Raw genomic sequence first — 17,415 nt, 5'->3', positions numbered from 1 at the left:
TGTATTTGAAAAAGAAAACTCAGAGTAAGAGGAACAAGAATATAAAGGAATAAGAACCCTAATTTACTAAAGATGAATGTAAAAGTGGTATAACACTTTGGAGAACAATTTGGAAAAATCAGCTACAGTTGAAGAAACAACGTAATATTCTCTTACATTATTTATCAATATGAGTTATTATCACCCAGAAAATGAACCTGTAGAAGAAACTTCTGCATATGTGCAAAAGGAAAAGGAAAGGATTTCAGAAAATCAATTACAGCGTTGTTTGAAATATACACAAAAAATCAAAACCTCATATGTAATATACATAACCAGAGACTAGTTAAACATTGTTGAGCCATATAGTAATAGAATTCTGCCCTGTACTACAAATGAAGTTATCTACAAAACAGAAATAGAGTTACTGATGTAGATAATAAACTTATGGCTATCAGAGGGTGGGGGTGAATAAACTGGAAGATTGGGACTGACACATACATACTACTATACATATAAAATATGTAACTAATAAGGACCTATTGTGTAGCACAGGAAACTCTACTCAGTACTCTGTAATGGCCTTTATATGAAAAGAATCTAAAAAAGAGTAGATAATCTATAAGAGTTTCACTTTGTTGTACACCTGAAATGAACACAACATTGTAAATTCACTACACCCAATAAAAATTTTTTAAAAATAATAAAAATGAATTTTTCTTTCCTTAAAAATCTTCTGCCCTGCAGTTAAAATAAACAACTACAGCTACACATACCACATTATATAAATCTCATAAATGTTGGGACTAAAAAAAGTGGCAAAAATTCATGTACAGTAAGCTATCATTTCTATAAAAATTTCATAAACAAGCAAAATGAATCCTTATAAACTTTATGAATGCATACATAAAAATAAATTAAAGCAAGTGAAGGGTATTCTCATACTGTCGTGATATATTTTGGGTTAGTAAGAGGTTTGGAAGAGGAGAGGTAACTACAGGAGGCTTTCATTGATTTATAGATACTTATTTCTCCTAAAAATATGAAGCAAAAAGGCAAAACATTGAGACTTAAAACAGTCTGATGAATACATTTGTGTTTATCATACTACTCTCTATAGCTTTTTTTGTATGCTCAAACATTTGCAACAAAAATTGCAGGCTGGTACCTAATTAAGTGTTATATTGCATACATCAAACCAGAATGTGAAGAAGCTCCCCTATCCCACTCCCATGAGGGAAGGCAGAACAGAAGATATGGATGTTGAGCTGTGTACCCCACTACATGAGGAATCTTAAAAGGCAAATCTATTAAAGCAATTTTCCTGATTGTGGAGGAAGCTCAGACTAAGGAAAATCACATCCATTTTCAATGAATTAGTAAACATCAAACTCTGACTTTCTGTTTTCACCATGTAACAGAGAAATGCAGCCACTGAGTTGCTTCAGTAAAATTTTCCAGGATTGAAAGCTCACCATTTAAGTGCAAATAAATCAGAAAGACATGTGTCAGGCAGCAAACACTTCCACGTAGGACTTGTTATTTTGAGTTAAGATTTTAACTTCGAATTTAAAACTCATCTGTTTTGTGCCCTTCACCCTCTCTCCATCAGAGGGCCAACGTGATAATTGGGAGATTCTGGACTGGAGAAGAACCCACCAGAGGGAAAGGGTGCTGCATTTTCCAGATTGGGAGAGGTTTTTCTCTATCAGGAACCATCCAATTACCCACTTCCACTCCAGAGACCTGAATTTAAATTCAGGGCAAATAAAAACTAAGAGAAAAAAAAAAAAGAGAGAGCAAACATGTATAAATTTATGAACACCTAAGTCCACAGTTATAAGAACATGTGCCCAGAGGAAACTATCTATTTTGATCTTCCTTTCTTAAAAGATAATCAAAAGTTGTGCTAACAAATATAGATGCTGTTCTAAATGTACATGATTCTTTACCAGTAGTAAGAGTGTAAGTACACGTACTGGGTTGGTCAAAATGTTCATTTTCTGTAACATCTTATGGAAAAACCTGGATGAACATTTTGGCCAACTCAATATCATTTTTTTTTTTGCTTCACATAACCTTGTATGAAGTGATATATTAGTGAGTACCAAATTTTGTAATTAAAAAGGAATTCTTCATTACTCATTTCTACATATATTGCTTGAAATATTTTATGAGGCACCTGTGTTGAGCACTGGGTATGGAGAAAAAAGAACTCCATGTCAAAGGACAAAAGAGATAAGAGGCACAAATAGTATTGAACACAAAGAACTGAATTTGGTCTTTATCAGATAAAAAATGAACAAAGTCTGTGCCTGTTCATAAAATACTGACAATTGTGTTATAGACTCCTCAAATTTGGAGATGGTTGGAACTTTGATCTGTGAAGATACATAAAGTTGTTTTTATTGTTCAGTTGCTAATTCATGTCTGACTCTTTGTGACCCTATGACCAGCAGCACATCAGGTTTCCTTGTCTTTCCCCATCTCCTGGAATTTGCTCCAACTCACGTCCATTGAGTTGGTGATGCCATCCAACCATGTCATCCTCTGTTGCCCCTTCTCCTTTTGCCCTCAATCTTTCCCAACATCAGGTTCTTTTCCAATCAGTTGACATTTCGCATCAGAAGGCCAAAATATTAGGGCTTCAGCTTCAGTATCATTCCACTCAATGAATATTCACGGTTGATTTCCTTTACGATTGACTGGTTTGATTTCCTTGCTGTCCAAGGGACTATCAATAGTGTTTTCTAGCACCACAGTTAGAAAGCATTAATTCCTGGGTGCTCCACCTCCTTTACGTCCAAATCTCACATCCATATACGACTACTGGAAAAACCATAGCTTTGACTATATGGACCTTTGTCAGCAAAGTGATGTCTCTGCTTTTTTAATACGCTATGTTTGTCATAGCTTTTTCGTCCAAGGAGCAAGCGTCTTTTAATTTAGTGGCTGTAGTCACAATCTGTAGTGACTCTGGAGCCCAAGAAAATTAAATCTGTCACTGTTTCCACTGTTTTCCCATCTATTTGCCATGATATTATGGGAACCATGATCTTAGTTTTTTGAACACTGAGTTTTAAGGCAGCTTTGTCAGTCTCCTCTTTCACCCTCATCAAGAGGCTCTTTAGTTCCTCTTTGCTTTCTGTCATTAGAGTAGTATCATCTGATTATCTGTTGATGGTATTTCTCCCAAGCTTGATTCCAGCTTGTGAGTCTTGCATTCTGCACAGAAGTCAAACAAACAGTGTGACAATATACAGCCTTGATGTACTCCCTTCCCAATCTGGAACCAGTCCATTGTTCCATGTCTGGTTCTAATTGTTGCTTGACCCGCATGCAGGTTTCTTAAGAGGCAGGTAAGGTGGTCTGGTATTCCCATCTCTTTTAGAATTTTCCACAGTTTGTCGTTATCTACACAGTCAAAGGCTTTAGTATAGTTAATATAGCAGAAGTAGACATTTTTTGGAATTTTATTGCTTTTTTTATGATCCAGCAGATAATGCAAGTTGATCTCTGGTTCCTCTGCCCTTTTTTAAATCCAGCTTGTACATCTGGAAGTTCTTAGTTCATGTACTATCGAAGCAAAGCCTACCTTAAAGAGTTTGAGCATTACTTTGCTAGCATATGGAATAAGTCCAATTGCATGGTAGTTTGAACATTCTTTGGCATTGCCTTTCCTTGGGATTGGAATGAAAACTGAACTTTTAAAGTCCTGTGGCTATTGCTGAGTTTTTCAAATTTACTGGCATATTGAGTGTAGCACATTAATAGCATCATCTTTTAGGATATGAAGTAGCTCAACTGGAATTCCATCACCTCTGCTAGCTTTATTCACAGTGATGCTTCCTAAGGCCCACTTGACTTCACACTCCAGATGTCTGGCTCTAGGTGAGTGACCACACCATCACAGTTATCTGGGTCATTAAGAACTTTTTGGTATAGTTCTGTGTATTATTGCTACCTCTCTTAATCTCTTCTGTTTCTGTTAGGTCCTTGCCATGTCTGTCCTTTATTGTGCTCATCTTTGCATGAAAATGTTCCCTTGGTATCTCCAATTTTCTTGAAGAGATCTCTAGTCTTTCCCATTCTATTGTTTCCCTCTACTTTTTGCATTGTTCACTTAAGATGGCTTTCTTATTTTTCCTTGCTATTCTCTAAGATTTATTTTTAAAGAAAATGCCATTTTTAAATCATGCCATGAGTTCAAAACTTCCTAAAACTTCAATGATATGTAGGTTTCAATAGGTAAAATAGCCCGCAGAAAAGTAAGTTTATTACTGAAGAAGCCTCTAATTCTTTGAGGCTGTTAATCATAGTGTTGATTATATGGAACTCTGTATTGTTATTTAATATACATAAGGTTTATAATCACTTGCCTAAGGATAGAGATATAAAGTGGCAAGTTATAAATATACTTTCAAAGTCCATATATTTAGTATACTTTTAAGTGCTCAAATTAATTGAAAAAGAAACAATATCATGAACCTATATGCAGGGTAGGAATGGAGATGCAGATGAAGAGAATGAACTTGTGGACACAACAGGTAGCCATTCCCTTCTCCAGGGGATCTTCCCAACCCAGGGATTGAACCCAGGTCTCCAGAATTGGAGGTGGATTCTTTACCAGCTGAGTCACAAGGGAAGCCCAGGGAAAGGAGAGGATAGGAGAAACAGAGAAAGTGGCACTGACATATATACTCTATTGTATGTAAAACAGATAACTAGCGGGAAGCTGCTATATAACATGCGGAGCCCAGCCCAGTGTCTTGTGATAGCCTGGAGGGGTGGGAAAGGAGGAGGAGAGGGGTAAGAAGGACCAGGGAGGGCAGCTCAATAGGGAAGGGATAAATGTGTGTGTGTGTGTGTGTGTGCCTGGATTATGACTCATTCTCATTGTTTTACTGCAGAAACCAGCATATTGTAAAGCATTTATCCTCCAATTAAAAAAAAAAAAAAGACCAAAATTAGAAAACTATACACTATCTAAAACCCCAATACTGGTGAGCATTTCACGGCTCCAACATTGTTGATCTAAAACTGTTAACATTTTAATCTTAAAGCAAATAGCAAATCTGGCACTCTAGAAACTTAATTAGATTTGTAACTTAATCTGCTAGATCTTTTGTCTTCATTTTCTCAACAGAACAAAGACTGAACTTATGTGTGAAAAAACAGGATAATAGGCAGAAAAAGATCATTCTTTGTCTAGTAGTTGTTTAAGAATGTTTACTAAATGTTTCTGGGAGATAAATTTTAAGATTTTGAATGATTAGGATCCTTCAAGTACCTGACTGCCTGAGTTCTTTCAGAAAACTACTGTTGACTAAAATATTGGTTCAGGAAATTTTAAATTAAAGGAATATTTTCTATTGCATGTTTTTTTAAATTTTAAGGCACATGAGATAATATTAGGAGTGTTTTAAAACCAATTTCTTGAATATAGCCTAAGTATTTTGCAATAAAATTATTGCTAATTCTCAGGATTCTGAACCATAAAATTCTTTTACATTATTTAACATGATAGACAACCTTGTTCAGAAAGATTTTTTTAAAAAGGTTGAATCAAAATCTTTTTTCAAAGAAATAAACAGAGTAGTGATTCAGAAAACATACTAGGGTTACTTTTTTCTCTTCCATTTAATAATTTAGTTACATAAGTGGGTACTTTCAGAATATGAACATTAAGAAATCTACATCATTGATCAGTATATTTTAAATGCATAAGTTCAGAGAATAAAGTAGAGGAGATTTGAAAAATCAACACAGAGTCCATGTCTCTGAGTGTCAGTCAACATGTCAAACCATGAAAAGTCTGAACAACTTATGATAGGAAAAATGACCAAATTTAGAGAAAACAATAGACAGTTAAACTGAGAATAGTAGCTTTATATTTTGGAGTGGTAAAAAGTACAGTCTAAAAATTCTATAGTCAATCAATTGTCATTCACATTTTAAATCAACTGGAAGACAAATTTGAGTCATAAAGACTGTCTATATACTTCTGTATACAGAATGTGAAAGAAAGACATATCAGGAAGAGATCAAATCAATTCCTATGTCCACCTGGAATTCATCATAAAAATGGAGAAACTAAATTACATAAACACAAAAAACATTTCATCCATCTATTTATGCACACACACTCACACACACATATACACATATAATATTCCTTAGAAAAGAATTAACTTCAAACTGTGGCAAATTAACCAAATTCAATCTCTTCAATAAATAAATCTTTAAAAATTAACATTCATGAACACAATTTTAAAAATTAAAAAAAATCCAAAACTCCAGTGAGAGAGAATTGGTATTATTATAATATTTCACATCAGGCATAAAAATAAGAGTACTGTTTCAATGAATCTACTGCTCTGAAATTTTTTGATCATCTATTCCAGCTTGAGGCTGAGTTCCCTAAGGATATCACATATGAATGAAACACATAACTGTAGACAAAACAAATTATAGGGCCATCCCAGGTGGTGCTGGTAGTAAAGAATTTGCCTGCCAATGCAGAAGAGGCAAGAGATTCAGGTTCAATCCCTGGATTGGAGAGATTCCCTGGAGAGGGAAATGCCAACCCACTCTAATATTCTTGCCTGGAAAGTCTCATGAACAGAGGAGGCTGGTGGGCTGCAAGTCCATGGGGTCATAAAGAATCAGATGGCACTGAGCACCTGCACACATACTAAAGTCAGAAAATAGACTGGTCTCAACAAAGTAAGTCTGTAGATACTAACTTGGACTGATAGCCTTCTAGTCAGTTCATTTGTAGACTGAAAAAACAACAACAACAACAATGAATCTTTATCATTTTAGCCTGGTGGCATAGAACACAGGTATAACTTTGGATAGGAGAAAGTAAACGACTTATCCTATGTCAGAAGTGAAAGTGTAGTCACTCAGTCATGTCAGACGCTTTGCGACCCCATAGACTATGGCCCACTAGGGCTCCTATGTCCATGGAATTCCCCAGATAAGAATACTGGAGTGGGTTGCCATTCCCTTCTCCAGGGGATCTTCCCAACCCTAACTGAAGCCAGCTCTCCTGCATTGCAGGCAGATTCTTTACCATCTGAGCCACCAGGGAAGCCCTTCATATGTCAAAATCACTCCTCAAAATATTTAATGTTTCAAATACAGTATTTATTTTGACAGTTAAGATATTAGGCTGGCCAGAAAGTTCATTTGTTTTCCCATAACATCTAATGGAAAAAACACAAACTTTTTGGCCAATCCAATATCATCATGAATCTAATAGAAATACTACCAAGAACTGTATTAAAGATTTATGTTTTATGAGAAAATAAAGTAAATCTGGAAATCATAAATAGCAAATTATGGCTATGAGTTATGCAAAAACTGAACTCTAAAGAGGATGTATACTCAGAAAGGCCTGGCTTGGCACCTTGGTAAAACTTTGGGAGAATTAATAAATAATACAATTAATACAAGTAAAATCTTAAGTCACAGGGGATCTTCCTGACCTAGGGATCAAACCCGGATCTCTTGCCTTGCAGGCAGATTCTTTTCTGAGCCACTAGGGAATCCCAAGTCATATGCACATAGCTTTTAATGAGTTCCCACTTAAACAAATGAAACAACCTGCAAAACTCTCAGTTCCAAAAAAAGATGAGGACTTTAATGGCAGTCTCTGAGTTTATAAAATCACAAATGTAATTTTAGGTTCATTTCAGTTTTCTTTCTTGAATGAGTTTGCATTACATCTATTTTTAATTTAGGTGCATGAATTTAAAAATAGCCACATAAGCTACCAAATACAGACAGAGTCACTTCAACATAGAGTACTTCATTGAAACTGTACTTAAAACCATCCTGGTTTGTAGCATTTGGTGATTTTCATGTTGTTAAGACAAAGGTTATGAAATTTTATCTTTATTTATTTTTTAAATTTTATTTTATTTTTAAACTTTACATAATTGTATTAGTTTTGCCAAATATCAAAATGAATCTGCCACAGATATACATGTGTTCCCCATCCTGAACCCTCATCCCTCCTCCCTCCCCATTCCATCCCTCTGGGTCGTCCCAGTGCACCAGCCCCAAGCATCCAGTATCGTGCATCGAACCTGGACTGGCAACTCGTTTCATACATGATATTTTACATGTTTCAATGCCATTCTCCCAAATCTCCCCACCCTCTCCCTCTCTCTCAGAGTCCATAAGACTGTTCTATTTTATCTTTAAATTATCCAAGTGTCTTTGTCAAACTATATTAGGCACAGTTACTAAGTTGCAAATTTTATTCTAAAAGAAAAACAGCATATTCATTTCTTTCTGAAGTATGCTATCTGAAAGTAAACATATCATGCCCATACTTACAAATGGGCCTCAACCTTTGTATCTTACCTAGACTGTAGTACCAAGAGAATAGTATTAGGCATGATAGGATTACAGTCATTGAAAATTCATACAGATCCAGTGTTTGTTCCTAATGGTTATGTTTTGATTCATATAGTCTTCTTTTTCATTTAGCTAGCCCTCCCAATTTTTGCTATTGTATGAATATAATTAGAATATTTTAAATAATATACTTCCAGTTATATATTTGGCAATATCCTGGTAAACTAGCTTTCTGAAAATCAATAACCAACTAAATGAACAAAAAGGTTTGATTTATAGCATTTGTCTATTTTCATGTTTAAATACTCTCACCATGGCCAATTCAAGCTATCAACATGATGACACAAAGTGAAGCTGGGAAGAGATGTGCAAAGCTTCTCGCAGTGAGTTGGTCAAGCTGGTTTCAGCAGAGCACTGTGATAAATAAATACTGCCTCAAGTCTGTGTTTATTCTAATAGTCTGTCAGAATATCCAGGGACTTTTTGGTAGGTTCCAATATATTTAAGAATATGGCAGTGAATAATTTTAACATGATTAAGTTTTAAACAATAACAGGCAACATTAAATTATGAAGTGACAGCAAAACACTTTCTAAATAAGCATCTAATTTAGGATAAAAACAAAAAAAATGATTTACGATAAAACTACTGTTTTATGATAAAAATATTCATGACAAATAGTATCACTGAAATCTTGTAAGCTATCTCGATGTTGGAATTTTGAAAATGTAAATGACCACATCATCTTGAGACTCAAGGTAACATTTTACTGAAATTAAAAGTAAGATCATTTTATGGCCCACTATATAGACTTGTAAAGTTCATTATTTTAATACTTATGATGTAATAAGTTGAATAGAATAGTACCTAACATAGGATTTGACAATTTTTTTTTCCTCTAAAGGGTCAGAGAGAATATATTTAGGCTTTGCAAATCATATAGTTTGTTGTGAATGCAGTACTGTTTGTGCAGTGGGAAATACTCATGCTCAACATGTAAATTAACAATTCTTGCCGTATTGCAATAAAACGATGCTTACAGAAACAAACAGCGGATGGATTTGGCCTGTGGGTCATCCACAGTTTGTTGACCTGACTTTAGCAGGTATCAAATCATCTGATGTTTTTATGGCACTGATTTCAATATGATTTTTCTTGGTGTTTATGAATCACTAGTCCCTTTAATCAAAGTACTTTTTAAATGTATATTGTCCCAGTCAGTAAAAAAATCTTGACTAATTACTGTTTCTTAAACAAGATACTCCGCAATGCAAAAGGACAATGCAATTGAAAATAAAATAAATACAGTGGTGGACATATCTTCCTTTACTATACCACAATGTCACCTTTAACCACAAAGAGAGGTTTTCCTAGACAGTAAAAGAAGAGAAAACTTTCCGATCAAATTAAGATATGTTTAATATGAGCACATTCATTTTAATTTACTCTGAAATCCTTATTCTTACCTTCCACAAGTTTCCCTGTCTGTTCGGCACTTCCCCCAGGAAGAATCTTGGCAATATAGGCTCCAATTTCTCCGCTATGTCCAGGGATTTCTTTACCACCCACAATTCTAATTCCTAATCCGTTACCTGTATGGAAAAGTTAGCAAATTATTAGCAATAAGAAAGGACAACAGTTACCACAAGTGATAAGGTGCAGAAAAAATGGGTTCTGATATGTAGAAGTTAACCCCAAATGAATATTGGAACTGGACACTAATAACAAAAGAACAATATTATGATTTCATAGTAGTTGATAGGAAAGAGAATTATCTGAGATCTGGTAGGATCTATAATGATTAATCTGACATTAACAAATAATTTTTATTTTTTATTTCAGCCATATTCAATAATATAATAAAGTTTTGTCCATTTTGATCATATATGTTGCAAGAATTTTATATGACGATGTTCCCAGTATAAATAATTTCAGAGCAAAAAATTCATTTATGAAATTGATGAGCATTTAACTTACAAAAAGGAAGTAATGGCTATCATAAATTGAGAAGACATAAATGACTCCAACTGATAAAGTGAAACCATGATCATAACTTATGAATTATTGTTCACATTTCAGCCTTAATTCAGAAACTAATATTGTTTGTGCATTAATATGGCACTTAATACAGGGATAATAAAAGCATTCTTTACTGATGAGCAATTTGGTAAACTGTTCCTTATTCCACAGAACAGATTTTTCTATAATTAGCGACGCAGATAAAAGATGGAAAATGATTATTATGAGAAATCTACACACTATACTTGATCTTAGCCAAAAGGCTGAGAAGTGATGATCATTATGAGAGATCTAATTGAATCAAATAAACTGTTGACATTTTAAGTTTATTTTAAAAGAGTAAACTAAAAAACAGCTAGTGTATACAGCTTCACATATTTTTGTTACAAATGTCAAGAAGATTTTAAAATGAAAGCACTAAAAGAAAGCAGAATTCTCCTTTTTTTTAATTTTTTTTTCAAATTTTATTTTATTTTTAAACTTTACATAATTGTATTAGTTTTGCCAAATATCAAAATGAATCCACCACAGGTATACATGTGTTCCCCACCCTGAACCCTCCTCCCTCCTCCCTCCCCATACCATCCCTCTGGGTCGTCCCAGTGCACTAGCCCCAAGCATCCATTGAAGACACAATTAATTAAACATTTCATTCAGTGATTGAAATACCATTTCCAACTCTTTCAAAATCTCTAAAATTAAAAGCCAGGTCTCTTCCAAATCCTATTACTTTCCTACTTAACTCCTCAAAAAGAATCCCTCTAGTTAGCATCAACCGGAGAAGGCAATGGCACCCCACTTCAGTACTCTTGCCTGGAAAATCCCATGGGTGGAGGAGCCTGGTAGGCTGCAGTCCATGGGGTCACTAAGAGTCGGACACGACTGAGCAACTTCACTTTCACTTTTCACTTTCATGCACTGGAGAAGGTCATGGCAACCCACCCCAGTGTTCTTGCCTGGAGAATCCCAGGGACGGGGGAGCCTGGTGGGCTGCCCTCTATGGCGTCGCACAGAGTCGGACACGACTGAAGCGACTTAGCAGCACCAACACCAGCAGCATCAGTTAGCATCAACACAATTCAAACATTCAACAAGCAGTAGCTGAATTATGCACTGCTTTTTTTAAAATTTATTTATTTTAATTGGAGGCTAATTACTTTACAGTATTGTATTGGTCTTGCCATACATCAACATGAATCCGCCACGGGTGTACACGTGTTCCCAATCCTGAACCTCCCTCTCACTTCCCTCCCCATACCATCCCTCTGGGTCATCCCAGTGCACCAGCCCCAAGCATCCTGTATCCTGCATCGAACCTGGACTGGTGATTCGTTTATTATATGATATTATACATGTTTCAATGCCATTCTCCCAAATCATCCCACCCTCTCCCTCTCCTACAGAGTCCAAAAGACTGTTCTAGTGTCTTTTTTGCTGTCTCGCAATACAGGGTCATCTCAGCACTGTTTATAATAGCCAGGACATGGAAGCAACCTAGATGTCCATCAGTAGATGAATGGATAAGAAAGCTGCGGTACATGTACACAATGGAGTATTAATCAGCCATTAAAAAGAATACATTTGAATCAGTTCTAATGAGGTGGATGACACTGGACTGCTTCTTTATTTATCTAGTAGAGGTGTATTTTGGTAAAATACTGTTTATTTCCAGGTGACATGATCCTTCCAAATGAATTTACTCGTTCCTTTTCTTCCTTCCTCCTCCCTCCCTTTCATCCTTCCTCCCCTTTCCCCCTTCCTACTCTCCCTCTTTTCCTCTAGTACCCCACTCCCCACTCTCATCCCGAGACCTGCTTTTTCACCAGAGCAAGTGTTCTGAAGATTTAGCCTCAAAACAAAAACAAAACAAGTTAACTGCATGTTTCTACAAAGGGTTGCCAAGGGTGAGAGTTAAATAAGATCCTAGCTCTCTGTGGCCCCACTTGTGGAGCTTTTCTGTCACAAGTTTCTTAGCTCAGTGTTCCTGTTCTTAGAGATTAATTGAGGATCCAAACTGAACATAACTGGGTCAGTGAAGATGAGCATTTACTATATGACATAGAGCATGTATTATATATGACTTTCAGTCTCAACCAAAGTTGATTTCTTAGACATTAGCATTTAAAGATTCACCAGGACTGATTCTACAATAAGACGTTAGATAGATACTAAGAAAGAGTAGAAGATGAAGAAAAGTAATTAGCCACTATTTATTCAATTATTTTATATATATATGTGTGTATATATATAGTGTTAAGCCATTTTAGAAATTACAAAATGAGGATTTAAAAATAGCTGGTCATATTTAAAGGATTTTCCTATGGAATTTGTCCAGAAAAAATAAAAACAGATTCTTAATCTAAGATTTGGCTTTATTTTTCATGGTTGAATCACTCACAAGTTGCAATTCATCACTTGTTAAATATTTCATAAAACAGATACCTATACTGAATTTCTAATGTGGTCAATATATCCGTATCAATTTTAAGACATGGTCAGTCTGGGATCCCAAAAGATGATTGATGAGATTTCTTTAGAGTAAAGGCATATTTTCAAGACCAAGTTTTATATCAATATTTATGCTAGATGATAGCAGAGCATAGTAGGGTATAGTAAAGTGCTCATGGCACCTCTTATTTCTTTTTAAGCTTAAAAACTGTTATATGGCAGAAACCAACCCAACACTAAAATTTTAAAAAATATATTTAAATTAAAAAACGGAAACAATACCATATAAATACAGTTCATAAAAATAATTCTGTACTATATAGAATATGGTGTAGCCATATACTTAGAAACTACAAACAGAATTGTTATACCTTGTAAATGTATAGCTAAAAAGTAGAATTTCAGAATCTATTAATTAACATGTGACTACTTAAAAAAACTGATTATGCTTTCATTTTGAAAAATGACATTGTCTTGAAGATAAGTAGTTGGGTTCTTAGTGCCATTTGATTTTTAGTGACTGAGTACATTCTAAAATCCTGTAGTAAAGGATCTATAATAGGAACTTACAACTATATCCACAATAATTATTTAATTTTGTAAAATACAGTTTCATGCTAATGAATTTGACACTTTTTAAATATAGTTTACAAATCAGTGTCTTTGGTAAAATGGGAGTAATGCATAGCCATGAAAATACTGTGAAAAATGAGATTTGATAGACAGTTGACCCTTCCACAACCTGGGGGTTGAGGTGCTGACCCTCTGTGCAGTTGAAAATCCTCATAAACTTATACTCAGCCCTTTGTATACAAGGTTTCTCTGTGTACTCAGTTCCATATCCCTGGATTCAACCAACTGTGGATTGTGTAGCATTATATATTTACTATTGAAAAAAAATCTCCATTTAAATGAACCCATGCAGTTCAAACACATATTGTTCAAGGATCAATGTATATAGAAACCACTTCTAATACATAGCAATTTTCAAAAGTTACTTTTCTTCTTCTTGATCCTGCTGTGTTGACTGCTATTGATTTTCATGTATACAATAAAGTAACATAGAAATATTAAAAGTTTGTGAAAGAAAAGCAAGTTAAAAAATAAAAAGACCTAAAGGAAAACATTGTTTATTTTACAGTAGTTGCCTGTATCCTAATTTGGATGCCATGAGTATGAATTTAATTTATATAATTTCTAAGAATGTAAATCTAGATATTTTTATTTACCATTTCTATGGTTATACTTTGATATTTTATGAATATAGACAGAAAAACAAAAACACTTCTATAAAAATAAAACACATCAGCTCATATCTAAAAAGCAGAATGTCAATAAAATAATTTTATAAGCCTAAGAGGCAAAATTAGTTTTTAACCTGACATGCTTAAATCTAAGTGGTCCTTGATAAGTGATACTATTGGTTTTAACTTTTACAAATTTTTAACAACATAAACTTATTTCCCTCTCTGTTTCTATTCCATCTAGAAACATTGCTAAAATATTTCCTCAGAAGCCATGAAAGTACACTGGTTTTGCTCTTTAGCTCACAGTATGGCAGAGAAGAGAGGCCAACAATTACGTAAAGAACATGGGAGCTTTAGTAAAAGAGATCATCAAAGTTACAGTAATTTTATAACATATAAGCATAAATGTGGTTAAGGAAGTCTTAAAGGGAAATCTATAAGCAACCACAACACAATGTATTCATAAATCACCATGATGTACACCTTAAATATCTTATAATGTTATAAGCCCATTGTACCTCAATAAATTGAAATGAAAAAATAAAAAAGTAAGCTGTACATAAAATAAACATGAGCATACTAAGGAAACATCCTCACATTTGAATTTAAATTTGCAGTTTAAATCTACCTTACTTTTATATGTTTATCAATGTTACATTAAATGCTCTGATATTTAAGGTATTATAAAAATGTTTTCATTTCCATTATTAAATAACATGAAAATATCATGATGTTATAATTAGAGTGCTGAATGTGGGCAAAATTACAATACTTGTTTCATTTCATCACTATCATGTGCTATATTTAAGCATCAAGGAAAAGGAAAATTTTCATCAATAAACATACTATCTTATGAATAGTAGTCTTTACATCAATAATTTATTATTCATAATAAAGTTATTACAGAACAAAGATATACTGCTTAGTTTAGTCATATAATTAGTTGGGCTGAAGAAGAAGAAAGATTGTCTATATAAATATATTGTCTATATTAATATGAATATATTCATTGGAAGGACAGATGCTGAAGCTGAAACTCCTATACTTTGGGCACCTGATGTGAAGATCTGACTCATTGGAAAATACCCTGATGCCAGGAAAAATTGAGGGCAAAAGGAGAAGGGAGTGACAGAAGATGAGATGGTTGGATGGCATCACCAACTCAATGGACCTGAGTTTGATGAAATTCAAGGGGATAATAACGGACAGAGAAGCCTGATGTGCTGCAGTTCACAGGGTTACAAAGAGTTGGAAATGACTTAGCGACTGAACAACAAAAACAATAAATAATCAATGCTAATGATATACTAAGGATAATGAAAAATACACAAAGGATAGTTCAATTAAATCTATTTTTATAGTTCATCTTAATTATACTCTTGCATAAGGCTGTTGTACCTACTATTATAAATTATCCAAGAAAATATTTAGAAAAATCAAATTACATTAAAAAACCATAATGATTTCCTTTGCATCTTATCAAATGCTATATTAATTCATTAACATTTGAAAACAAAGACCTAAAGAATATTTCACTATTTGTTCTTTAACTTTACTTACTTTTGTTCATTATAAGAAAACATTTCTACAAACACAACAAAGCTCATCAATTGCATTATTAACAATCCATACTTGACTGTTTCCAGAAAATTCAAAATGGAAACGCCATATTCATGCCAAATATAATCCAACTGTAAGTCTGGACAAATTTGCAATTTGCAAACTCAGTTTGCAAATTACAAACTCAGCTCTTCAACCATTAGTTTTTTTTAAAATTCAGCCAATTACTGTATAAAATCTTCTTTCCTACTTTTAAATATGTAAAGATTCATAAATAATTTGAAGTGAATATTGTATTTCACATTTGTATGAACAAAAGTTCACCACTTGTCTTTTTTTAATGTAATTTGAATAATATTAAGGTAAAAATGTTGCATGGGCTTCAAAGCATGTAAAAAATGCTATTCACACTTAGACCATCCTGGATGAGATAGGTCCAAGTTGACCTGCCATAGGACTGAAATGGCCATTGGCATGGGAAATAAGGAAGATAAGTCATGGATATAAGTCAAAAGTGGCACAGTGGTAAAGAATGCACTTTAGAGACCCGTGTTTGATACCTGGATTGGGAAGATCCCTTGCAGAAGGAAATGGCAACCCACTCCAGTATTCTTGCCTGGGAAATCCCATGGACAGAGGAGCTTTGCAGGCTATATATATAGTTCATGGGGTTGCAAAGAGTTGGACATGACTGAGCGATTAAACAACAATGATACCTCAAAAGACACTGGTATTCTGAGTTTGTTAAGCAACATCTTTCAAATGTCAGATGATGTATGAACTGATAAAGTATTTTTACTAAGAGGGCATAGGATTTCCTCTTTCTGAAATGCTTCAGAAATAATTCTCACCAAGAAAATTTTCAGGACTTCCACATCAAAAGGACATTTCGTTCACACAGAGTTTTTTTCTTTATTTTAGCTTACATGTTTGATAGTTGCTGAGAGTAGATCTTAAAAGTTTTTATCACAAGAAAAAAATTTTGTAACTATGTTTGGTGATGAATGTTAAACAGAGTTATCATGATGACCGCCTTCTCAGACAACACACTGATTGCAGCTATGTGAATTCCTGACCCGGGGACCTAGTTAAGCCATGCTTGAGATTCTTGAACTACAAAAACATTGAGTACTAAATGTGTGTTGTTTTAAGGCATGGACTGCAAGGAGATTCAACCAGTCCATTCTGAAGGAGATCAGCCTTGGGATTTCTTTGGAAGGAATGATGCTAAAGCTGAAACTCCAGTACTTTGGCCACCTCATGCGAAGAGCTGACTCACTGGAAAAGACTCTGATGCTGGGAGGGATTGGGGGCAGGAGGAGAAGGGGACGACAGAGGATGAGATGGCTGGATGGCATCACTGACTCCATGGATGTGAGTCTGAGTGAACTCCAGGAGTTGGTGATGGACAGGGAGGCCTGGCATGCTGCAATTCATGGGGTCGCAAAGAGTCGGACATGACTGAGCGACTGAACTGAATTGAATCGAACTTGTTATTCATCAACAGAAATTAATACCAATATGAAAGCTGCATTCTGAGTTTTCTGTGCACACAATATATAGGGATATTATCTTGGTAGCAAAACCAGTGGAATAGTTGTGCTTATAGTACTTAACCACAGTGATTGAGCAGCGATAGAGGGTAGGAGATAAAGGGAAAATAGGCTATGAGCAGAAAGCCTGTTGTCCTTCATAAATGAAGAGGAAGAGCTCTGTGTATCAGTTCTGCATCGCTGGGGTTCTAGTATAATGTGTGTAGCAAGTATATGGCATCTAGGCTACACTAAATTTG

At 34.6% G+C, this 17,415-nt stretch overlaps 1 protein-coding gene across 3 annotated transcripts in view; it reads right to left on the bottom strand.

The window, feature by feature from the left end:
• PCLO (piccolo presynaptic cytomatrix protein) overlaps positions 1-17,415 on the bottom strand; it is a 391,256-nt gene that overhangs the window by 107,113 nt on the left and 266,728 nt on the right. For all 3 annotated transcript variants that reach the window (XM_025291036.3, XM_044946575.2, XM_045166378.1), the window contains exon 10: positions 9,816-9,941. In XM_025291036.3, the coding sequence (XP_025146821.3) occupies positions 9,816-9,941 (126 nt within the window). The remainder of the gene's footprint in view (positions 1-9,815; positions 9,942-17,415) is intronic.

Source organism: Bubalus bubalis, chromosome 8 (genome assembly GCF_019923935.1).
Source record: "Bubalus bubalis isolate 160015118507 breed Murrah chromosome 8, NDDB_SH_1, whole genome shotgun sequence".
Lineage (NCBI taxonomy): Eukaryota > Metazoa > Chordata > Mammalia > Artiodactyla > Bovidae > Bubalus > Bubalus bubalis.
Note: the sequence above shows the minus strand (reverse complement) of the source record. Positions and strands in the feature narration are given on the sequence as shown.